Raw genomic sequence first — 26954 nt, forward strand, 5'->3', positions numbered from 1 at the left:
TAAACTTATGGCTGTAATTTTCTTTAACAGGGTAAAAAAAATATCCATATCTTTCAGAACTTGACATGTTTCTATTTTATGAGCTTTGTAGTAGTATTTTAATAGCTTAGCCATGACTTAAATATTTTTTCTTTGAATCTTTAAGAGCCAGGGTTACTCAGAAAAACTGAGGGGCCACAGCGCCAGATGGCCGGGCCCAACTGTGTCAATGTTGTAATATTTAACTTTTGAGCTCCATGTTAAGTACCCACACCCTGCATGTTCAAACGCTTCCATCGACAGGTTTACTGTTTTCCTTACTATAACCGTTGCATATCAGGTTTGCCAAACTGTGCCTTAGAGTCCCGCCTGAAGCCTTACTTACTGTCAATCTTTGTTCTTCACGGATATTCTTCAGAAGCAATGTGTGGATGCATTTACGTATTTTGATGCTATGTTATGTGGGTAATGTAGTTTAGTATCATTCACTGGTGTTTTTATGCTCCAGATGTTATGTCTGAAATGTAATTGCATTTACAGTTAGAGAATGAAAAAAATTTGCAATTTTCTTTAATATGCAAAATATAGAAATTTTGTTCCATAACATTTTCTGTTATGGTTGTTATAGTGTTTAAGTTGTACAAGTATCAATAAGAGGATGTAGATAAATATTATCTTGAAAATTTTAGATTAAAATTATATATTAGTATGTTGTTGTAAAATGTAAGAATTGACAAACAGTATATAAGAACACCTTCTCGTGTCCTCCTTTTATCTGGCTGCATAAAATATTCCACTTTTTATAAAGCTGCCAAAGAAAAAGAAACTGTATTTCAAAATACCTGAAGGGGTTTTAACTTCAGATAAGCACAATGTCCCATGTGCAATTTTTTTCAAGTTGCTGTACTTCCAACACCTCAGTCTTAGTAGTACCTCTATGTTTCATTTTCCATCAGTGGAGCAGGTGGAAGCCAGATTACCTGAAGCAAATCCATAGATTTCTTTTTGGCTCGAGTTACAAGAAAAGCTCTTGACATGGTGCAGGTGCAAATGTCAGTTTTTTATTACTTTTTTAAACCAGTGAAGGATAAACAGATTTCACCAAAAGTGCAGTTTTTTTTTTTTACTGCCAATATTATCACAACAGCAACTGAATCTTATGGCAACACTCAAACAAAACCACCTATGTAGAAGAGATGACTCATCCACACACATAATTACAGTATTTAATGCTGTATGCGGTGTATGTTTTGATTACCCTGCCTGTGCCTGTGTGGGAACAGAATGCTTCGGATATTTCTCAGACAACCGTGAATAATTCAAAGCAAACTTACATGTTTTTATGTTTATGTGTCTACAAAGAGTCAACTTGCGGCGTTGATACTAAGCTTTGGATCATTTACCATTTAGAAGACCCATTTGATCTGAAGCTTTAAACTTCATGGCTCAGTGATGAGAGATTTTGTCAATATTTCCATATGTCATTCTTACTTCATGATTTATGGAAGCGCATCAGTTGCTCCTGCAGCTAGCTCTAACAACATTATACTGCCACCGCCATACTTCACAGATTGGATTTAGTTTAGTTTCATCAGACACGACATGTCTTCAAAAATGTACGCCTTTTTCCCAGAATGCATGTGGTGTGGTAATTGTGTTAACATGTGTGGATTATGCCATTACTGTCTTTGACTGCTGCTGTTCACCAAAAGTCCCTATGTGGGACAATAAAGAAATTAATGGCATTTGTAAATTGCAATATGGCTCTTATGTTGCTTTTGGAGTAATGGCTTTTTCCTCTGAGTGGCCTTTTAGTGCTGTCTGTACACGACTTGGTTCATTGTGGATAATGACACTGTCTTACCAGCTTAAGTCAGCTTTTTCACAAGCTCTTTGGCTTTTGTTCGGGGTTTGATGTTAACGTTGCAAGCCAAAACATGTTCATCTGTGGAACGCAGAACCACAGATGCTACTTTCCTGAGCAGCATAACGGCTGGACATTCCTTTGTTGTGTTTGTTTATAATTGTTTGAAAAGTTGAGTGTAACACATTCAGACAACTGGTAATTGAATCCAATGATGAACAAGGCATTCAGGGGTCCAGAATTCTTCTTTTGTTATTCTGCTTGATTTATTTAGATTTTCTCATGATGTCACACGAGCATCATGTTTGAGATCTGTCTTAAAATGCATCCATGGGTCTGCAACCAATTAACTAAAATGTTGTAAATTGGTCTTAATCAAAGGCTTACAAAGCCATGTCATCATGATCTGGGATTCCCCAGATGCTCTTAATTTCTTGAAAATTCAAAAAAAAGAAGTAAAAAAAGAAGAAAGAATTGTCCACATCGTTCTAACCTTTAGCAATTATAAATGTTATGTTTTTGTTAGTCATTTCAGCTAACATAAACACATAAAATTTAGTTTTAATGTCAGTTTTAATTTTGTTATAGAGTATATGTAAACATCCATTTTTCACTGTACAGTATTTATCCTGGCATTTTCATCAGTATTCTATTTTTGTGAAAAAAAAATGGATTTATTAAGAATGACACAATTTTTCTTTTTGTCCTCTGTCTTCAGCCTGTCCATCAGGATTTTTCAAGCCTACTCAAGGCGATGAGTCCTGTATGCAGTGTCCCATCAACAGCCGTACCACAAGTGAGGGCGCCATCAACTGCATTTGTCGCAATGGATACTATCGTACTGACTCTGATCCTCTGCAGATGCCATGCACAAGTACGTATGAGTTTCCATTTTCATTATAGTTTTTCAACGTTCAAGTCATGTCCACAAACTATCCAGACATGAGCAGTTATTCTTTAGTTTCAGATATGAAGTCTTTGACACGCACATTTCTCACCCGCAAGTAGAAGTTTCTGAGATGAAAGGATGATAGTCATCTGCACAGCTTTGAACAGAGAAACCCTGTCAGAGCTGCCCCTCGCACAAACATAATGCTGACATGCTCAAAGTGTGGCTGTCCACAGATCTGACCTGGCAGACAAGGCTCGGCTGCCCTCCCTCAACATCACACAGTCCCTACTCCAAACCAGACTGGAGGTTAGTGGGCCAGGGCACGTAGCTTTGTGAAGGGTCAGTCTCAGAGAATGAGCCGGGGTGAAGCGTTCCCTTGTGATGCCAATGAAGCCGTTTGAATCAGAATTAGAATTTGAGACTAGCGCTGATATGGGAGAAGAAAAAGGCAGATGGATGGATAGAGCGAAGCAACACTGAGGTAGGGGGGAGTTAAGGATGAAGGACAGACGGCTATAAAAGAAGAAACCAGGAATTTTATCCGGAAAGAAAAGGAGTGTGGAGGGAAGGAGAATTAGTGCTCTAGGGGAGAGTTAGGAAAAATAAGCACCTTTCAGTGTTTCAGTTGTGTTTTTTCCCTTAAACTCCCTCTTAGCCTGTTGAAAAGGGAGAGAAGGGAAAAGATTTGATGGTCTCCAACAAAGGAGATTTGCATAAGCCTGGGTCTGGGAGTTGAGCAGCTGTTGTGAATGAGAAAGCAGCAGCGTCACGTCACCCGTATTAAGCGCAGCAGGGCCTGGTCTGATTAAAGCAAGAAAACAGGCCCATCAGAGAGGCCCGCCAGCTAATGCGAGGGATACTAGTCCTCCTCCCTCAGAAGGAGATGCCAAAGAGGAGTTGTGTTTCAGAGAGACTCCAAGAAGAGCACTCCAGTGGGCTTTCTTCCAGTGCAAGAGATCTGTTAATTGCAGCCAATTAAAAAGAGGTTAAATAAAAAGTGATCGATTCAGATTTAGGATGTTGTGGGCGGAGTGGAACTGTTTATCTTGTTAGTCCTGGAGGACACGTCCACTATAATTAGGTGCACATGGCCTTAAAAGATAAACAGTTTTCACTGTTTGTTTGTTTGCCCTGCCACTCAACACGCAGCAACATGTGGAAAGTTTCCGCCCTGCTAAGAATGTCTCAATAGAAAAGTGTAGGTCTCTCTTAGCTGCTATGCTGTTCTCCATTTAAAAAAAAAAAAGATGTTAAAAAAAGATGTTAGGAAAGCACTTGACAAAGTGGAGATCAACTTTGAAAATGAGAGTGTAAATGGGCATCTCAAGGGAAAAGGCACTGCAAGCCTGGAATGCAGTCAACTCTAAGAGGCCATACAGACAAGCTGGTGGAATTTCTCTCCTCCTGTTACGGGTTTGTCTAAGAAGAGATAGCAATTATACCCTTCACACTGTCAAGGGCACAACACATCCTCCAGATTTCCAAAATGTTGCACTGACGTGAGCTACAATCATTCTTTTTCTATATAAGTTTTTCATGACTTTTGCCAGTCTTTGTCAGACCCCCCTGCCTTTGAACAAAGTTTTGTTGAAAGACATAGGAAAGACAGCTTTGTCTTCCATTTGAACTGCATGAAAATACTCTTAAAGAGTAAATTTGAAAAGCTGAATAAAATTGTTTTTGTTGATCATGATTCGGGTTTGATAATGCCAAATAGGAACTGAACATATGTGCTCAGAAAGTTTCATTTTTAATGTATTTTATTAGATAAATGGGAACAATAACTGGCCAACCTGAGCCACTATGAAATATTTCGATGAACATCCAGTGTTTGAGAACATACTGTATTTGGATAAGAGGGTCCAATTAAGCATCATGACTTTGCTCATTTGCCTTTAAATAATATAACAAAGGCAATTACAATGAAATAAAAGTGCATGCTATACCGTGTCTTGAAAATTATTCATACACTGTTTCTCACACTTTTACATTTACTTACTTGTATCTTGTTGGGAATTAATGTGGTACATCAACACAGCCATGCATAATTGTGAAGTGGGAGGAAAATTATATCTGGTGCACAACATTCAATGCACAGCATTTTGATCAAAATACTTTGCTATTTCATCTGCACATTTACCTAACTAAATGTTGAGACTATAAATCTTTCTTGTTTTCTAGCTGTCCCCTCAGCTCCACAGACTGTGATCTCAAGTGTGAATGAAACCTCTGTGATGCTGGATTGGATGCCACCTCGAGATTCCGGAGGTCGTGAGGATGTAGTCTACAACATCATCTGCAAGAGCTGTGGCGGAGGCCGCGGAGGGTGCACCCGGTGTGGGGACAATGTTCAGTTTTTACCCCGTCAGCTTGGCCTGACAAAAAGTCGGGTGTACATTAGTGACCTGTTGGCCCACACACAGTACACATTTGAGGTGCAGGCTGTCAACGGGGTGTCAGATCAGAGCCCCTACTCTCCTCAGTACGCCTCAGTCAACATTACCACTAACCAGGCTGGTAAGTAGGTCCATCTGTCTTCTTCAGCGCTTTGCCTTCGCCATGTGGTTTTCTCCTCTTTTCTTCCCCACTCCTGTAACTCTTCCATTGCTTATGCCCTGCACAATTTTCATCACACGTATTTCTCCACATGTACATAATGTGTTGTGCAAAAGCCCCCTCGAAGTCTGCTTCTTTTCTCTTTTCTATGGTGATGTATGCAGATTAAGGGCTATAAAATGGGAAACAGAGCACTGCTGATGATGTGACGGACAGAATGTGATGGCCTGCTGGTCTTCAATGTGTGACCTCATCACTACGTACTTTAGACCTGGGAGCTAAGTGCTATCCAGTAGCTGTCTACTCTCTTGATAGTGTTAAATAACTACAACACTTGACTAAAGAGTTAGACTTAAACATGTCTCTGTTGGTACAGTGATGTGATCTCTTGCAGGAGTAACTGGCCAGTGCAGTTCAGCTTTGGGCTTTGTCTTTAGTATGCATTTCAATATCAAAATACATTACCAAAGCATTGACTGTTTTGCATCAACAAGTCCTTAACTGATACCACTAGCCACTTGTTAACAAATATTGTTGTACAATGGCTATGAAGACTGATGGAAAGTGTGCTAAAAAAATGTTTCCCATAGCATTGCAACACTGCACTGTTGATACAAAGCAGGTTGGTTCCATGTTTTCAAGTTTAAACTGCATTGTTATCTGGATGTTTTCAGTTTCTGGGGCCAATCTGTGTAAGAAAGAAAGAAATGTTTGTGGCTGATAGTCCCAGGATAAATAAATTTAGCTGGTCATCTTCACATTCCTTAATGCTTTGAATTGCTGTCATTTTATTGACTGAAATGGCAGCAATCCAGTGCAGTGCTATGTGTGAGCAAGCACTTAATCAGGTGTACATAATAAAGTGGCTGATAAGTGTATATGCATATAACTGGTCTACTGTCTGTCCATAGGCATTTTGAGTGGGCTGATTTTACTGAATTTGCAAATTTGTCCAGGGCTATTTGTATGCAGCTGAGGGGAATGCCTAGATAGAAGAAGACTGGATAAAAAGATAGGGTGTTCATCAGTAAAGATTAATTATCTGAATTATTGTGAACTGGTTTTATTTAGTTTTATTAGGTTTTGATTAACCCCATCAAAAGCCAGCACAGAATCAGTCTAACAAGAAATTAACAATTACTTGAAGAAAGTCATTTACATAGGACATTTTTACACTTAAATTGACACATTGTTCTAGAATTCAATGTTTACTGGGGGCTGGTTGTTTAAAAATGCCTTAACGCACTCAGTTACAATGCTACAGCTCGAATAGAACCTTTTATTCACGCACTGACCCTCTTTTTTTTTTGTCTGTTTTGATTTGAGTCACTGGTGTGGTGGGTTAATGAGGGCCTGTGAGTGCAGTTAAGCGTTGTAATGAGGCCCCATGCCCCACTCCAACTCACTAGGCCACAATAAGTCTGCCACCCCAACCCTTGGCTTCTCTGCTGCTCCTGCTGAGGGGACCTGGCGGAAATTGGGGGGCTCTACGCCCTCTCCACTGAAGTGCCCGTCACTCCATATTAGACAGCAATAGTTCCCGTCAGAGCGAGCTGTGAAAAGAACTCAACTCTTGCTCGCCCCCACTCAGTGTTCCCACCTCCCCCATCACCCTGTACCCTGCTAACTCTTAGGACACAGGATTGCGGTTTTGCGATGCAAAATGCTACAGGACTGGGGTCATGGGGACCAGGAGACAATAATTGCTTCTGGGTTGTGAGGTTTGGAGGTTACATAAACATCATGTCATCCTTAATTACCTCAGGCAATTCTGTCCTATTTCTCTAGCTAAGACAAACAACAACAAAAGAGTCTCAAAATTCTAGACATTCTTATAAATATGTTAGGAGCTTGTTACTTATGACCATGAACCTGTCACAACAGCAGACAAACCTTGTAAAGTGGGTGAGCGAATTAAAAATGTCTCAGTTATGGATTGGGTAATTGTCTGCTAAGCAATAACTTTTTGGTGTGTAGGAAAAGGGAAACTTACTACTTTGCATCCAATCAAACACACTCCACTCCTTTACCTCCAGGCTCAACCGACCTCTGTGGGTGGTTGGTGACAGTGCCTCTGTAATGAAGGACATGATTTCCTCTGAAAATATAGTGCTTAATTACACACTGTATGTCACACAAAGCAAATTCTTGCCCTGAAGGTGTTTAAATTTCTTTTATAAGCATATGAGTAATTTGGTAAAACTTGCATCTTGTACTTGGCAGACTCTTGAAATGTGTCCCTAGCTGTTTCTTAAAATATGACTCACAGTTTGCTCATCCATGTTGGCATTGCAATGTCTATAAACTGCTACTCTGTTTCTGACGATAAACTAGCTTATGGTGTCTTACGAAGTTCAAAGCTTCATGCTTTTTGTCATGGACTGTGGTGTCTGTCTATTTGAGGTATCAGTATGAAGTTAAATGTGCTTGACAGGTGAGTGCAGTGATTTAACACTTGTCTCTCATAAAACATTTCTAGCAGTATGTGGTATGCATGCATTATATGACACTACACACAAGGAAGAAGGTCTACATTTTTTATTCCAGGGATTTATTACATAAAGTCTTAGAACTGACATACATTAGGTAGTTTTGGAACACTTACGTTTATAATTTCACAATATTTCCACTCGTGGTGGAACTTAAATTTTTTTTTAGGCAATTTCAGGGTCTGTATTTAATCATAACTAATCACATTGTAATTAAAAACTGTACTTTGACAAAATGAGCAACATTTTAAATCCAAAAACCCATTTTTGCTGCTAAATGATCGAATAAATACATATATGGGCTGAACTATATTTATTACTTTAATCTGTTGTTTAGGTTATGCAAAAAAAAGTTTCTTTTAAAAAATGTTTAATGCTTTAAAATCTATGTAATTAATGAAACAAAATGAACAGTCTTGGCCATAATCGCCACTAAAATAAAGAGTATTTGGTATCATCTTTGTGCATCATGTATTAGTGCTCTGTTTTAAGTTAATACTCTGCCAATTTAATTCCAATTATAGCTAGTATCATTTTTTTTTATAAGTTCTCCCAGGATTTCAGTTTAACTGAGGAAGGTCGTTGCTTTACAATGCTCATCTGGTAGTAGGCAGACAGATTCTTTGATGTTGTTTAGACCAAATTCTGACTCCACAATTTGAAGTAAATACTTATTGGAACAAACAGTGTTTATCCCCTTTTGTTCTTATTTTGGTAAGCTTGTGAGAATTGTGAGCTCAGTTTCCTGTCCATAGCTGACAGGAGTATGAAGTTTAGCATACTAACTTGGTCTTCTGTTGCTGTCTTATTTAAGGTTCAATGTGTTGTGCTTTCAAAAGGCAGTATTGCTCATACTGCGGCTCCCATGAATTATCTGAGCTGCTGTTGCCGTCCTATCATCTCACCTGTCTGCCCTTTTTCTGCTGGCCTCTGGCACCAAAAATACATTTTCATCCACACAATTACCACTGACTGTTTATTTTCTTCTTCCTTGTAAAGATGACACAAGGAATACATAACAAATCTGGACGGGGTTAGGATGATTCACTTTATAGCTATGGTAATATGAGAAACTGAGAAAATAGTAGCCTTTTCCTTTAAGAATAAGATCGCATTTCTCCTGACTCATTGTGCCTACTTTTATTTGTATTGCAAGTGCAATCGGAGCCTGATATCTACATACACTGGCATTTATTTTGTGAACTTAATCAGACCCTCAGCCAATAAAACCCCAACACAACATGATACTGCCATCCTCTCCTTCACAGTTGGAATGGCTTTTAAGCTTCCTGTTTTTCTTCAGATTTAACAATGGTAGTAAAGGCCAAACACTTTAATTTTAATTTCATCAGACAATCCTGGATAATTTATGTATTTTTTTCCCTAAGTGCATTTGCAAACAGTTTTCTTTCCTTTTTTGTAACTGCTGGAGTTATGGCTTCTTCCTGACCCATGTCAGTACAGCATTCTACTGGATAATGTCTCTTTGCAATTTCACCTTAACATCTTCAGAAGACCTTTAACTTTTGTTATGGGTATGATTAAAACATTTCACTCTAAATAAAATTGCATCTCCTGAGAATGTTCAGAATGATAGCTGAACATTCTTATATTACTTGTGTATAATTGTTTCAATAAATGAATGTGACACCCTCAGTCATCTAGAAATTGTTATATGTACTTTTAATCTATAAGAAGTTTGCAAAGTCCTGACATGATTATATGAACTTCCCCAAATGAAATAAAGGCAAATATTGCCTCTCTCAATATTCTGGCATTTAGCAAGTACATTTTTTTTCTTGTCATCTAAACTGACCCAAGATTTAGTCAACATGTATTACAGACATTAAGAAAGAGAGGCTCTGTCTTTTTGTATAGTGAATCTAAACCTGGTTCCAACTCTGTATTCTGGAAATTGTTTCATTGTTTTACTCGTAATCCTTCTTTTTGCTTTTCTTTAGAAAACATATTTCAACTTGGGGAATTGGTTGACCTATTATGAGGTCAGACTTGCACTATTTTATTGATATTCCAGGGAGCCTTAACCTCTTAAAGAAATCATCTTATTGCTTGATAAGGTGATGTTTTATAGATCAGCCAATGCTGTTGATTTTTAAACATCCCAGTATTGGTCCCACAAGTAAAACTGGGTCAATAATAATAACTGATGCTTATTTTTTCCATCTTGCTGCTGTTTGGGTATGTGTTTCAGGAGGGGGAGGTGAGGAGGTTGACCATGTGGTAGTTGTTTAGGAATCTGTCAGTGATAGTGATGCAGTGCAGGATTGTGGGATGAAGTACTCAAGCCATGTCAATGCTGCTGTATTTTCACTGTGTCAAAACAATACAGAATTATCTAATAAAGGTAAATATATTTCATTAACTATTACTGTAATGATAATATTGGACCTCTATCATTCTAAATTTTCTTTTGGGAGCATTCCAATTACTTTTTTGTTGCTTCCTTTTCTGATGTCACAGCTTAACACATAGACAATTTAGGGAAGCAATCAAGAGGCACGTTGCATATTTGAATTATTCTAAATGTTCCAGACACATGGAAGCAATTGCATGATTCTAGGTCAGATCCTCCATGCATGTAAGTGCTGTTAGCAGTTGTCAACATTCATAGCTCTGCCTACACACAACATGGGTGGAAATTGTCTTCGTGGGCACATGTGATTTAGTGTGTAATTTTACTAAAGAAGTGAGTTTGCTATAAATGGCAAGGCTTACACCTAAGATTGCGAAGACACGTTGATGGTCAAGGCAACGAATCATTATTTTTTCTGTCTGTAGAGTTGCTATATCATCAATTTCAGGACCCTGAATAGAGATCATCCACTACCTGAGGGCAACATATATATAATGTGCTTTGAGTGAATTCAGCCTTGCTCAAAAGATAAATTCAATCTTTGCACACGCAGTCTTGCTCTTTGTGGTGATTTTGTATATTAAATTTCAGAGGACATATTTGTTTAGACATTTCATTCGCTCAAGGTGAGCTGCTATTTAAAATTATTAAGCACAGAACCTGAATTGGTTTCTTATCAGACTAGCTGGCTGATTGTGGATCCTCACATTATGCTGAGGACGGGGGGTGTAATCAGGTTCAGCCTTTTCATATGGTCTAGGGAAGATTTATGAGTTAATTATGCTTCAAATTGCTCAGGTTCACTGTAACCAGGCTACCAGGGACTTTTCTGCTTCAGTGGAGCACTGGTGTAAAGCCAGGTGGAGCTGCCAAAATAGCTACTAGAAAGCCAAATGTGTCCACTATCCTTTTGACTTATAGTTCACGACACCAGCTGAAAAATAAAAAATGTATTTCTTTTCCACAGCTCTAAAATCAAGTCACAGTATATTTGTATAATATTATCTAATGAAAATCTGCAAAATATAACTTTGCAAATCCTAGATATAGTATTGACAATCAAGAAATCTGCATCTGGCATAATACATCTTTTGTGCCCTCATAACACCAGGTATATTAAACATAGCAATGGCACAAGATGAATTTTGCTTGTTTGTCTTTAGAGTAGTGAAGAGTACGAAGTTAGACTGGTCTTGTTGTAAAGTAATCCCACAAAATGTTTAGCAAGGTTGAGCTGAAAATATCTGAAAGTGTCAAAGCTGTTGACTAAATGATAAAGAGACTGACTGAGAGGCAGGTGAGGATCGCCAACATACATTGTTCAGTACGACTGTGACAGAAGGTGATGAGAAGGGCACATATGGTGAGTGCCAGCGTAGGTCAGCCCTGCAGACAGACAGGAGGCCTCAGCAGGCACCTGGAGCTCAGCACTGACAGAACCTTTAGAGTAAAGCTGCTTTGGTATCCAGCCAGCCAAACACACATGCAGAGAATTTATGATGATACCGAGCAGCGTATATACAAAGAAATATTACAGCTGACAAACATTAAGATATGTTTAGAAACTAAATATGTTGTAAGCGGCGTGCGGGGTTGACAGAGAGATTCTTTAGATTTCTTTTTATAGTTTGTATAAGGAATCTGAATTTAATTAGGACTTTCTGGAAGATAATTAGACCACAAAACGTCAAAATTAGTTATCTAATTACTGTTATTTATAAATCATTTAGCGAGCTTTGTTCCCCTTTCAGTGAGTACATTACACAGAGATTTGCTGGTCTGTACATGTGCAACAGAGAGAAGTAGAAAATGCACATTGTTTGGTTATTAATTAAGGTTGAAAGGCCACGATCTTTCAGCTTAGTGTGCAGTAAAAGAGAGTAAATACAAATGCACAATTAATTATCATTAAGTGCTTTTACCGCATCCTGAAACTTCTAAACAACTGAATTTACTTTAATGTAGTCATTTGTTTACTTGCTATATCCAAGAGTGGTTCAAAGAGCACTGCTTTTAATTTATTAACTTTTCTATAAAATTTATAGTTACTTTCATCAATTAAGCAAATAAATCTGTGATAAGCTCAATGACAGCCCTCTCTCTCTTAGTTCTCCTCATGGACTGCTCGTCTTTCTCGCCCCTTTAAGTTTGCCAAGCGCATTAAAATTTCCATTGACATTTCTTTGAAGATTGATGCAAAACACAGTTGTTATTGTCTCAGAAACGGTCTTGGAACTGTCTTTTCATCTGAACATAAGCTCCCACCCCCACTAACTCTGTACTAATGCAACTCTTTTTTTTTTTTTTTTATGCGTAGCCTAGATTTTCTCACGTAGACGATGCAGATCATAAAAACTCGACTTCCATCATCCTCTTGAGGGTTTTATCTGTAATTTGGGGTTGGGACCTTTATAAGCATAGATGATCTTTTATAATCCTGTCTGTTGTTCAACGCTCATTGCAGCAGCCCCACACTGCATAGAACTGGATGACCTTAATGTCGGACCAAAAAGTCACTGTTGTTAATCAAAATAACATTGCAGCACATTGGTTTAAAAAAAAACAGACATAAATAAACCAGCTTTTCTTTCTAAAACAAGAATGACGGCTGGATTAAAATGTCGCATATCATTTTTATAAGACTACTTGTCAACTCAAAATAGTCATCCAGTTATTTAGGCAGGAGGATTCCCCCTAGTATCTGAGCATGCATTTGTATAAAAACACTGGCATCAAAAATGTAATGTTAATCCAAGTTGCAGAAGAGCCTGTTTTTCTCGAAGGCCTAAAACCTTTGATGTGATTGAAAGTGGCAATTTTTTTTTATTTTCTATCAAGCAGCAAAAGTGATCATTCTGTGTTTTTGTACATATGCATAATGTGCTGATTTAATGTTCAAAAGCTCAGATTATCTCACCTACTCAGAAAGCCAAGAAAATCACATAGGTAGCTAGCAATTGCAAATATTCAGGATATTATGCTGCACAATATACAGATGATTTATAACTATAGATCATTAAAAAAAATCTCTCACATCTAGTCCATATGCTTTATACTGAATATTTATTCTTTCCCTCTGGGCAGATTGACAAAATTCCCCAGGATAGAAATTGCTTCAAGCAAACCTTTGGTCTCGCAGCCACTAAACCTTTAAAACTCAACCTAGATAAAAAATAAAAAATAAAAAAAAGAACACAAAACAAAATAAAGACCAAAACACACCCCGCACATGTCAGGGATAATGTTGTGGAAAGTATTAAGATTCTATACTGTTTGGAAAAGGAGAACATAAATCAGAGAAGCAGTCACGATATCCATTGGAGGAACTACACAAATCCACTACTCAGGTGGAAGAATCTATTGTCAGAATAAATACCTTTCATTCTTCTCTGGGACAGCAAAGCTTCTCAGAGCTAGTAAGAAGATAGACCACACTAAATACAAGACAATAATGGAAGAAAACATGCTAGAGGCTGGAACAGACTTGAGTCCAGCAGGACCAGAGCCACAATGGACTGGTTTAGATATAAGAATGTATTGGCGTGTAGAGCCAATGACTTTTTCATTTAACCTGAATGAAAATGCCTACACTGTTTTCAGATTTTTATCAGTAAATATTTTTTCTTCAACTTCACAACTGTCAACTACTTTGTGCTGGCCTATTGCATGATATACCAATAAAGTACATAAAAGTTTGGAGCTACAACTTGACAAAATGTTGAAAAGTTCAAGGTGAGCCATTTCATTTCTAATCTACTTATATATAAGTAGATTATATATATATATATATATATATATATATATATATATATATATATATATATATCTGTGTAGAGATCCGGTGTAGAGAGTGTAGAGATATATATATCCCTACACTGCTCAAAAAATAAAGGGAACACTTCAGTGTTCACTTAAATGTTAAAGTGTTCCCTTTATTTTTTTGAGCAGTACATGATATGTCTGTGGTCACATTATTACTGTGGAAGTATTTGTGGTCAAAAATACTTCTATTTATTTTACTTTCCAGAGTATTGTGAAATCTAAACTACCACTAAAGCCTTGTCTTAATGGAAAAAAGACAACCACAGCCCACACTTCTTTTCCAACTGTGAATAATATTGACATGCAACCTGTGGTTTGTGGAGATTTTCTTCTTGCCCATTTGGAAGTTGTTGAAATGCAGATACGCTGCCTGCTGATTAAACTGCAGCGCTGACCCTATGCTGTACACGTGAAAGGCTTCAATCTACACGGCTGCAGCAGACAACTTGAATATTGTCTGTTCAGTCTTAATCGGCCCAGAGAGACTGAAAGACCACAGCAAATCTGTGGATTCAAAATTGTGGCTTTATTCTGCCTGGAATGCTTTTACCAATTGAAATGGCTGTTTTACCCTTACTAAAGGACTTTTTTTCTGTAATGTAAGATGACATTTCTGACAGTGTGCAAATGTTCAGCACAATTTTTATAAAAAAGACTTATATTTTTTTAATTTTTCCCCATTTAAAGCATAGCCCATTAAAGGAAAATATATTTTATTAGGGGCATGCCATAGCAATGCATAAGGAGAGCAGTAGTAAAATATAAAATAATGATATAAAACCTGAAATAATTGAAAGAGGAGAAAAGTAAAAGTTATACATTAGAAGAAAAATACATTAGAAAAAAAGATCTGAACAAGGCATAGGAAGTAGGAAAGAAAGCACAAAAATCCTAGAAAGTGGAAGGAGCATAAAGAAATCAGAAACACAAGCAGACATGAAATTGAGCAGGAGAAATCACATTAAGCAAACAAATTGTTAATTGCAGAAGAAAGACCCTGGTGCTGGAGCTAACCTTTGTAGGAATCAATCAATCAATCAATCAATCAATCAATCAAATGAGCCATCCATCCATCTATATGCATACATCTATTCCAATTGTTGCACACTTAAAAAATAATCAGTGTGGTTTATTTCGAACACTTTCGAAATAAAAGTGTTCATCTTTTATTTCGATGAACACTGTTGAAACAGGAGAGCGACAGTGAGCGCCTTCGCTGACCAGCCGTTGCTGCGCTTAATTGCCGTTGGCTCGCTGAGTCAGGAGTGCTGCTCACCGTGCTCTATATGCCCACTGGTGGCGAACCGTTGTCACTGCATTACAGCGCCTCAGCAAGAGAAGTGCAGGCAGCACAAGAAAAATGAAAGCGAATAAACAAAAAAGAAAAGAGGTAGGGGGTGTCATTACTTCTGATGTCCATTCTGTCAAAAAATGAAAGCTTAAATATGACAATATTGGTTTACTGCAATCAACAGCTATTGCGGGGACAGATGGCAACTTGAAGAAATTGTTGCATTTCTAAAATATTTGAAAAAGTACAATAGTAACACATAGCAAAACATATAGTATAGATTAGCAAAAGCAGAAATTAGTATAAAACATGAAATAGTTGAAAAGTGGAAAATAGCATAAATTAGCATAAGCATAAATTAGTACAAAACCAGAAATTGTTGAAAGGAAACATAACAAAAAAGCACAAATAGCACAGAAAGTTGATAATTTTGATATATGAATTGCTAAAATTGATTAAAGTTTACAGAAGACCTTTGTAGGCAGTAAAGGTTTACAAAAATGTTTACTTGGCATTTTTTAGAAGTTAAACATTTTATAAATACAAAAAAAATTTGAAAACCATTTTAGAAAAAAAAAATACTTGAAACTGTCATTAAGAATTATATAATCTGTTGTTAGAAAATCTGTGCCTGACCAAGACAAAAATGTGTTGAAATATTTAACGCATACAGTGTGTTATAATGTTCTGTACATTTTAACACATTGTGTGTTAAAACGAACACAAAATGTGCATTAAAGGTAATACATTTTTGTGTTATTTTTTAACATGTCTTTTTTAAGAGGGTTGGTCCTCGCACCCTGCTGTGCCAGGCCATTATCCTCAAGAGCCGCTGACTCCCAAGTGCGGATTACAGCCTTGGTAATTAATATATTACCAGTTTAACTGTCTGAAATGGCCATCAGCTAAGCCAAGTTGCATTTAGCTGTAAAGTTTGTTTTTATTCAAACTTCAGCAGTTTTCTAGTTCTGTTGAGGTAGTGACATCAATTTGTGACATCACACAAATTGATGTCACAGAGAGTGATGCATTGATGTCACAAGGCTGCAGTCTTGAATTCTATGGTCATTACCACTGCAGAAGTCGCAGAGTAAGCATAAGTATTGTCTCTTAAGTGATTGTGTTTTTGGATTTATCTACAGAGTCAGCTCAGTATGTGGTTGTTTGACATATTGAAAAAAGTCAGCATGTTGTTCGTCAACAGACAGACTCTGACGGAAGAAAATGAGGAAAACATGAACATGATTAAAATTAGAAATAAAAAGCTGGAGAAGGAGAAAAGCGCCATCTTGCTGAAGATAAACACTGCCCTGGAGCTGGAAAACATTGCCCTGAAGCAGGATAACACTGCCCTAGAGAAGGAGAACACCGTTCTGGAGCAGAAAAGTGCCATCTTGGTGAAGATAATCACTGAACTGGAGCAAGAAAACACTGCCCTAGAAAAGGAGAAGACCGCTCTGGAGCAGAAAAGCACTGTGTTGGAGCAGATAAACACTGCCCTGGAGCAAGAAAACACTGCCCTGGAGCAAGAAAATACTGCCCTAGAGAAGGAGAAGACAACTCTGGAGAAGAAAAGCACCATGTTGGAGCAGATAAACACTGCCCTGGAGCAAGAAAACACTGCCCTAGAGAAAGAGAAGACCACTCTGGAGCAGAAAAGCACCGTGTTGGAGCAGATAAACACTGCCTTGGAGCAGGAAAACACTGCCCTAGAGAAAGAGAAGACCGCTCTGGAGAAGAAAAGCACGGTGTTGGAGCAGATAAACACTGCCCTGGAGCAGGAAAACACTGCCCTAGAGAAGGAGAAGACCGATTTGGAGCAGAAAAGCACTATTTTGGAGCAGATAAACACTGCCCTGGAGCAAGAAAACACTGCCCTAGAGAAAGAGAAGACCACTCTGGAGCAGAAAAGCACCGTGTTGGAGCAGATAAACACTGCCTTGGAGCAGGAACACACTGCCCTAGAGAAAGAGAAGACCGCTCTGGAGAAGAAAAGCACGGTGTTGGAGCAGATAAACACTGCCCTGGAGCAGGACAACACTGCCATGGAGAAGGAAAAGACCACTCTGGAGCAGAGAAGCACCGTGTTGGAGCAGATAAACACTGCCCTAGAGAAGGAAAAGACCACTCTGCAGCAGAAAAGCACCATGTTGGAGCAGATAAACACTGCCCTGGAGCAGGAAAACACTGCCCTAGAGATGGAGAAGACCGATTTGGAGCAGAAAAGCACTGCCCTGGAGCAGGAAAACACTGCCCTAGAGAAGGAAAAGACCACTCTGGAGCAGAGAAGCACCGTGTTGGAGCAGATAAACACTGCCCTAGAGAAGGAAAAGACCACTCTGCAGCAGAAAAGAACCATGTTGGAGCAGATAAACACTGCCCTGGAGCAGGAAAACACTGCCCTAGAGATGGAGAAGACCGATTTGGAGCAGAAAAGCACTGCCCTGGAGCAGGACAACACTGCCATGGAGAAGGAAAAGACCACTCTGGAGCAGAAAAGCGCGGTCTTGGAACAGATAAACACTGCCCTGGAGCAGGAAAACACTGCCCTAGAGAAGGAAAAGGCCGATCTGGAGCAGAAAAGCACCATGTTGGAGCAAATAAACACTTACTTGGAGGAAATAAACACCGCCTTAGAGCAAGAATACACCACCTTGGAGAAGGAGGGCACTATTTTTGAGAATATATACAAAAACCTGCAGCTTCAAGTGGAACAGTTGGAGAAAAGGCTGAGGGACACAGAGAAGCAGCATAAATAGCTGCCAGTAGTAAGTCTTGTCTAGCCATCATGAATACAGCATGTCTGTTTCAGACCAGCCACAGAAGCAGCAACCTGTATTCAGATGTGTGGTCGGAGACTTCTCCACTATACTTTTGAAAACGCAATATGCACTACACTTCTCCAGGGCTTCTCCAGGACTCGTCCTGTCGGTCTCCTGCCTGACCTCCAGAGCCTCGTAGTAAGACTTGTTGGTCTCCGGTCTGACCTGCAGGGCTTGGTAGCGAGTCCTGTCGGTTTCCTGCCCAACCTCCAACGCTTCGTAGCTAGTGCCGTTGGTCTCTCGGCTAACCTCCAGGGCTTCGTAGTAACTGCATGGAGTTTGCATGTTCTCCCCATGCATGCGTGGGTTCTCTCCGGGTACTCCGGCTTTCTCCCAAAGTCCAAAAGCATGACTGTTAGGCACCTGACAATCCTACCCATGGGATCACTAATCACATCACTAATCATGTGTTTTGCGGCTGTTTCAGACCAGCCACAGAAGCAGCAGCCTGTAGTCAGACGTGTGGTTGGAGACTTCTCCACTACACTTTTGAAAATGCAATATGCAATACACTTCTCCAGGGCTTCATAACGAGTCCTGTCAGTCTCCTGCCCGAACTCCAATGCTCCATAGCTATTCCTGTTGGTCTCTTGGCTAACCTCCTGGGCTTCGTAGTAACTGCATGGAGTTTGCATGTTCTCCCCATGCATGCGTGGGTTCTCTCCGGGTACTCCGGCTTCCTCCCAAAATCCAAAAGCATGACTGCTAGGCACCTGATGAGCCTACCCATGGGATCACTAATCGCATAACTAATCACCTGTTTAGCGGATGTTCAGGTAAACAACCTGTACACGTGACTTTCCTTTTTTTGCTTGTCCGCAAGAGGAGTCTTTAATTCTTCGAAAACAATCCCATGTGCAAGTTTTGCACTAAATGTTCTGGTTTTATAGCTATTTAAAAACAGTTGATGAAATTTAAAGGTCTATAGGGCATGTCGTGGTTTTATAAAACACACTTTGTAAACAACATATTTAGTTGCTGACCGGACATGATCAGTACCATGTGACGGGAGAGACTGACCTTTCAAGACATCAGGTGATCGCTTTTGTAAATTCACTCCCGGGTCAGAGTTTTAACTGCGTAATTTGACACCCTGCAATGCGCTGTGCACATGCCCTACTGGCAGGAGGGCCTGTTTCCTGTTTATGGCTTGCTACTGCTGGAGATTCGTCCATCTTCCTTCAAGTCAGTTCATTGGTGATTCATTTTTTGGAAAATTTATTATTTGTGATGGCACAGCAGAAGAAACAATGATTTAGAGTAGCGGTTCTGTATCCCTCTGAAAAATGAACCCATTTAAATAAAGAAATCCCTCCATGGGTGATACCACGATAGAGAGCGTTCATTTTATAGCGTTAACACGGTGCTGTAAGTGGTCCGGTATGAAACGGGGGTGATAGAACAACACAGCACTTTTAAATTTCAATAATCAGAATGCAGATATTGTTTCCGTTGTTTTAAAAGGTTTATGTCAGTCTGCCTTTTCCCCATCGATACGCTTCCCGACCGCCCTGCACCATACGCGGTAAAAAAAAAATTAAAAGACGCGCACATTGCGCAAAACTCTGAAACAGGAGAAGCGGGACATAAAACGGAGCGACGAACTAGATGTGAATTATGGCATAAAAACAGAGAATCTGACGCTGAACGGTGAAAAAATCAACACATGATGTGAAACACATGACGATTAGGAGGCGCAGCAGGTGATGAGTAAAGATTACTGATGGTGAGCGTCAATAAATGATAAAATAAATCTAGCAATAGGAAAGAAACTAAAGTGGACAAAGCAATAAACCAAGAGAAGATAAAACTAATCAAATGAAACTAAATGGAAATGAATGAAGAACACAATGCAAGAATAAACAAAGAAACTAAAGTAAATACAGAGGAATAAACTGGTATGGCAAGACCTTTTGAGCAATAATTAATACAGAGACTATATGGCAAGAATAAACAGACACTATTTCCAGATAAAAGGTAAAATAATAGTGTTGAAGTGCCATGGGTTTGTTGAGACCACATGTAGTACTGAGAATAAATATATCTTACAGACCATAACATAAATAACTGATCACTTATTTATGTTTTTACTGTCAGTGTTAATGTCATGAGGCTGACGACTCCATGACACTTTCAATTTGACTCATTAGGATTTGATTAAGAACCAGATTTGTTCTTTGTAATTTCTGTCCAGTAAAACTATTAATCTATAAATCAATAGACATGTCTATATAAAGATATAATCCATGTTTCTGTCTCACATTTGTATGGCACTAAAAGTAACTTTTGTTTTTCCTCTGAAAGCTCTAGTTTGCACAATAAATGCCATGTGGGTGAAATTTTATGGATGATACTCTGATGTCCCATTCTCCTGAAGGCAGCACAGAGCTGCACCACCAGAAACTGACAGAAACACTGAAGAGAAGAAGAGCTATGATTAATGTAGTTACAGTTCTATCCATGTTTTAATGTTGCAGAGCTCAGTCGTTTTGCAAATAGTTCAAAGTTTAAACTGGCATGTTGAACATCTTTTATCTGGTCGTTTTGTGTAATATTTAACAACTAGAAAATTCCTGCAGAAATTTTAAAGGGGCATGCCAAAGTGTGGCCGTCGGATTTTTAATAAAGCGTTCCGATGGTAAAAATTAGCTTGCTTAAGATAGCCATGCTATTCATTCATGCTATTGTTAGCATTTTGGCTCATTTTAGCTTATGCAACATACTAAAATGAGCAAAAATGCTCATACTACCGTACGAGTACAGCTTAAGAAAACATGCTTCTGACTCCCCGCAGGTTATTGAGTACACTGCAGCTTTCTTAAGCATGATTGCTAATTTTTACCATCGGAACGCTTTATTAAGAATCCGACGGCCACACTTTGGCATGCCCCTTTAAAATTTCTGCAGGAATTTTCTAGTTACCATTTGCTGTCTTTTCACCTTTCTTAAGACTGGTGCTTCTCCTTTAAAACTCTGGGAAAGTTGTAGAAAGAACCACATTTATTCAAAATCTATAAATGCTTTTAATTTCCTCTGCAAAATGTTCTACTTTTACACCAATCTGCATTGCATTTACTTTTTCAACAAATTTGACTAGTTGGCCTACATTTAAACCCCATCCACTGGTAGCCCCTGAAAACAATTCAAACCTCTAACAAGCCCAATTTAGGATTAGTTTGGTGTTTGTATGAGTGTATTAGAGCCCCTAGTCTCTTCCAATACAGCTGGTTTAAAGCTTGATCAACTGAAATCTCACTTTCGTAACTTTACTGCATTGGAAAATCTTTTTAAATGTGAAGCCCACAATCCTTTGCAGCTGGGGAAACGGGGATGTCTGCCAGCATGCTAAAAGTACATGCAAATATGGGCCTCTCCCTGTAAGATGTCTCTGCAACTCATAAATGGTCAGAAGCTCGAAGGAGGGGAGCAGTGGCTGCAAGTTTGGGAGGCTGCATGGTATACGGCCAACTGGTTCAGGCCCTCTTGTGAGAGTTTGCTCTGCGGGAAAACTGATTTTTACAATGAAAAGGGAAAGGGATTTACAAGGCCTGACCTGTTCTCGCAACCTCCCCACATCTTCCCCAAATCATAGCGTTGCTCTTTGCAGCAGAACGTCTAATCAAATCAGAGCCACATGGTTGCAGACACAGTGGGTTGTAAGAAAAATTCAGATAAAAGACTTTAAACATTTATCTGTGGCATTTGATCCACAGGCATAAAAAGGTTTGAGGTTTTCAAGATATCTTCTTGTTTCCAACATTTTAGTTTATTACATAGTACAGACTGTGAGCTGTGTGAAATAAACCTATAGTTCTCCCCCGCTTCTCTGTTAATAAAAGCTGTTGTGTATTTTGTGGATATTGACACGAGTTAGGACTCCTTTTTTTTCCCCCTGGAAGTTTGTGCAGTAAGTGTGTGTCCAAAATGCTTTGCTGCCAGTCACCCCCAGTGGTCCCTCTTTATCAGCTTTGCTTAATGAAGATGCCCATCATGTTCTTAACGGTGCCTATTATTGGAGGCCAAACACTACAAGTCAAGGAGATCTTCAAAGAGAGAGTGGAAAAGCCCACTAAACGAGAGCAATATAAATAACATTACAGAGACACACATTAATTGGATGGATGAAAGCCCCACTTTTGTACTACGTGTGGTAGCGGAAAAATGTCTCTGTAAATTGGCTCTGTTTTTAATCAGCAGAAATATCCCCGTAAACTCCATCTTTAATTGATTAGGGATGCCATTAGGTGCTCAGATATAGCAGTAAAACATCAATCGCAGATGTGGAGCAAAACAGAGCCTTTGTGTTCTAGTAGCTTGGTTCAAGGCCAGAGTGTCATTCTGGAGTGGACTCAGAGCGACTGTTTTTTCTATCAGATCCAGTGTGGGGTAATAATGTGGGGTCTGAAACCTAATTCTCTGACAACAGCTGGGGCTGCCCGTCTTTGTTCAATTAAGAAACCTGATACTGCGTCATTCCACCCCGTATTCATTATTTGATTTGATTGTCCACCATTATTTGCGTTGAGCTATTTAGAAGTTGTGATTTATTGAAAATAAAATAAAAGTAGACGCAGCCTGTCCACAGTTAAAACTACGCACAATATACACATGCTCACGTTTTGTGGTGTTGGTGAAAAACCATAAAATACCGCACCATTTTTCTCTCCAATCCATCCATCTAATTTAATTACGTGAACTTACAATCCATGCCCTTGTCTTTGTAACTGCTTCATTTCTTTTATAAGCATGACTAGAGCCTTCACTGAGAAAACCTATGAATAAATCTGTCAGTGAAAAGTATTTGTCTGTTACTCAGGAGAAAAAGATCAGACTTGATAGAATTGGCTTACAGTATGTAAATAACAAGGTTTCTCCAACCACCGTTTTAATTTCTAATTGCGTTTAAGTGAATACAATCTTCATGATTTAGAAATGATTACTGCAACAACAGAAAATGACTTAAAATGACTGCAACATGTGTTTAGTGGCATAATTTGACGACTTATGTTTACACACAGGAAACCAAGTATTTACTTAACCCTCAAAATTACAGATTAAGATACGGAAAAAAAGAATCTAGGTAGGCTTGAAGAATTAAAGTGCCAAAGACACGCGTGGAATTGGTTCATAAATTTGATGTAAGAAAATAGTTTTCACATGTGAATCAGTCCTGAAGCAATCACTTCGGTGAAGCATCGTCTCGGCATGCCAATGCATTCCACACTCAATTGGTGAAACATCAATTTAGCTTGAAGTGCATGTACTGAATTACCTTAAAATATGCAGCACGGCTGGTTTTATATTTCAAACATCTTAGTTTTTTTCTCTACTTGCCTAATGTCTCAACACTTTACTTCTGTGTGCAGTATTTGCCTCATATTAGCCATATCCTCATTTAATTGACTCTCCCTTTGCTGTCTATGCTTTCTTTGAGGCCAGACATGTCAACTGCCACTTGGTCTAACTGGAAGTTGTCCATTGACAAAAACAAACCACAATGTTCTCCTCCAACAGGTTTTTTTTTAATGCTGGCATGTGTCCATCCTTCTGTACATGAATACATGAGCTGCCTTTGTTTCTCCAGTCCTGTATCAAGTTTCTGGGCATGGCTGCTCCGTGCGTTTAATGGAAATGCTATGCAGGAAAAGGCCATGTGGCCGTCTTGAATATATGTGCATCCGTAATGGGATACTCGTGAGTTCCCTTTTGAGTAACTGTTTGCCTTATTAGGTTGTCGTTTGTGACTGCAAACAAACTGGGGAGTAGTTTGAGACGGACGAGATTCCTCAGGCTGGTGTCCTGACTGCACACTGTAAACATTGCTGTACCTCTGGCTCCTGGATTGGAGCACCATGCCAAACACTAAAGAGTTACAGGGTATCTTGGTGAGAGTGTTTCGCTAAAATGAATAACAGAGTCTCAGTTTATTATTTTCCGGCAGCTGCACATAACATACTCAGTGACTTTCCAGCCTCTTTTATGTGAGATCACAATTTATTATGCTAGACGGAGGCTTTTGTTTTAGTGGAAGGACACGCAACGTTTTGATGACAGATGTTTTATTATTAGATCTGAGTCACTGTGGTTACTTAAATAACTTCCTTTTCTTTTCCTTCTTTACACGACTTAAGGACACATTTTCTTCCAATACTTGTATGTAGTCAGTTTATGAAAGATCCACTTTCCTTTACATGGTGGTATTTTAAAAATCATGTGCATAATTTATAGATAATTATATAACAACCACACTCTTGCAACTTCACAGCCCTATATTATAGAGGCGTGGTAGTTGTAGTTTTCCAGTCAATGGATTTTCAACAGAGAACGCGTGCCGAGGGAGAGACTTCTGACTTTATTGCTTGGACTCAGGGGAGTCACTGTGTTGCTGGCTGAGGGCAGTGTGTGTGAGTTGCATGGGCCTGAAACTGATGAGCGTGGGGCTCGGTGTACATAAATTTTGCCCAATACCCCTCCTTCCCTGACACCTCAACCCACCCTACTCATTCACACACAGAGGGAGGCTCAGACATTGAGGTCTACAGGCCTTGCCAAGCTTCCCAGACGGAGCTTTTTATCCTCAGCTTCTCTTAGCTTTAAGTTGACCTGTGGCACCCTGAACTAATCATAATGGCTGCTGGACAACTTGGGGTGATCACGCCTCTGTCTGACCTGACAATATTTAAGGTCACTCGGCTATGTAAGACTATAGAAGACCACCCATGATGATGTTTTCTAGCAAGTATTGTTTTTTGATTATGACAAAATAAGACTCTAATAAATATTAATAGTTGCATAAATAACCTAAAAACAAAAAAAAAAGTTTTCATTTTTGTAAAAATTAGTTCACATTCATATTTGACAAAATAAAACGAGTACAATAAATTAATGATGTTCAACCTAAAAAAAAAACTTTTTATTTTTAGTCTATAAAAATTAGCTTGTGTTTGTATTTTACAGTAATGATCTATTCATTAATAATGTACAATTAAAAATATCTTAAGATGTGTAAATTCATAAATATTTTAAAAATGACTTTAATAGAGTTTGACAGTGCTGTGGTTGCTTCTTACACAGTGGTTAGGATTCTTTTTTAGTCCCAGAAATATTTTAAAATATGCAACTCTTTTGACTTTATTAGTTTACCAATCCTATTGGATGATGTTCTTTTGGGCTAAAAAGCAAATCAGCATAACGTTTAAATGAGAGTTCTCCTAATCAACACAAAAATGTATTTGTTTTTGGCTTTTATGGTACTGTTTTGTGGTTTTTGTTTTGTTTGCTTGTTTTTGCATGTGTGTGTGTGTGTGTGCGTGTGTGGGGGTGCGTTAGGTGTGTGTGTGCGTGTGTGTGTGTGTGTGTGCGTGCGTGTGCGTGTGTGTGTGTGTGTAAAATAACAAGATCCACTTTCCTTTACATGGTGGTCTGGTGTTTTTTGAATAATATTAGAGGAAAGCACTCTGTTATCACCATGATAAGCATATATTCATCTCATCAAAGTCACATTTCACATCGGGAAGTCCCATGTGCCTGTTTATGTGGTTCTGCCACTGTTGTGACTTGTAAGCCTAATTTCTACCCTTGATGCTCCAGCTGGAGCCTACACATTATTATATGTTGTAGACTTTATGGGCTTAGAGCATTCCAGAACTCTGTTTGGTTATGAGATTGAATTTGAGATAGATTATCTAAGTGTGACTGTGCAGTTTAAGCTGATTGTACTTTTTAATTTTCAGGAAACACTCTGCTTTTGTGTCTTCACAGCTCCATCTACTGTGTCTATAATGCACCAGGTCAGCCGTACTGTGGACAGCATCACCCTCTCCTGGTCTCAGCCAGATCAGCCAAATGGTGTCATCCTGGACTATGAACTACAGTATTATGAAAAGGTACTCTTGGCCATTAAAGTACATATTACAAATGCTTCATCCAGTCATTGTTGAACATAAAACACAGACTGTGTATTTTATTTTTATTCTTATCAAGCTAAATATAGTGTTAGTTTGTTAAGAGCTGAATCGTTTCGTTACTGTATTTTAAATGTGAATTCTCTTCGCTCAATTGCTTAGCAGCAGATCCTTGGAGGCATGTAGCTTCTGAATATCGCTTCGAACCTCTGCTTGTTCTCCTCCAATTACAATCACGGTCAGTCACTGGGAAAGAAAAAAACACACTCAGCCCCGCAGCAGGGCCGGTGGGGATTGATGTGCTGAGACTTGTGGTTGAAACAATGGTTCGCTGACTGATGTAAAAATAGTTTTTTGAGGGGCAAGCTCCTCCAAATCAGCATACTTTCTCAAAAGAACCCTCACAGATGCAAATGTGTGTGTACTCCAGCATGTCAGTTAATAAGAAAACACACAAGGAGAAGCACGTATGTAGTTTCTCAAGCTTTTGTCTGTTGCTTGCCTTTTGACTATCATTCCTCTTACTGACACTGCTGGAGAGAGCTGTCAAAACAATTGTCCCAGCTCCTGTTGTGACTCAGAAGTGTATGCCGAGAAGCGTATTGAAGGAAGCCGCTAAAAATGTCCCAGTCTCTGCTCTCTTAACATGTCAACATTCTGGAGAGGGAAAGTATGGCAGTGGAATATAGCTCTGATCATCACATGTAGCTCAGAGGATCCACCTGACCTCAAACTGCCACCCAGTCTACTTTCCTAACAGCAGCCTCTCAGTGTTTCCCTTCATAATAAAAACTAATTCTTTTAGTTGTTTAAAAAAAATACCTTAAATGTGAGTTCTACCATTAGCTCGGGCCTCTAATGTACAATTGTATTATTGAGCATTTGAAATTAATTATCTTATGCAATTGAACTATTTCCTAATTGTCCACTGAAACTTACTGATTTTTTTTTTTGCCCCCAG

The 26954-nt window shown here is 38.9% G+C and overlaps 1 protein-coding gene across 7 annotated transcripts in view; it reads left to right on the top strand.

Annotated features, from left to right (window-relative positions):
* The window catches only part of ephb2b (eph receptor B2b), a 135006-nt gene that overhangs the window by 87370 nt on the left and 20682 nt on the right, over positions 1-26954 (top strand). For all 7 annotated transcript variants that reach the window (XM_008409112.3, XM_008409113.3, XM_008409114.3 and 4 more), the window contains exons 4-6: positions 2562-2717; positions 4917-5252; positions 25851-25975. In XM_008409112.3, coding sequence (XP_008407334.2) covers positions 2562-2717; positions 4917-5252; positions 25851-25975 — 617 coding nt within the window. The remainder of the gene's footprint in view (positions 1-2561; positions 2718-4916; positions 5253-25850; positions 25976-26954) is intronic.

The sequence above is a fragment of the Poecilia reticulata genome, chromosome 5 (assembly GCF_904066995.2).
Source record: "Poecilia reticulata chromosome 5, P_reticulata-male-v2, whole genome shotgun sequence".
Classification (NCBI taxonomy): domain Eukaryota; kingdom Metazoa; phylum Chordata; class Actinopteri; order Cyprinodontiformes; family Poeciliidae; genus Poecilia; species Poecilia reticulata.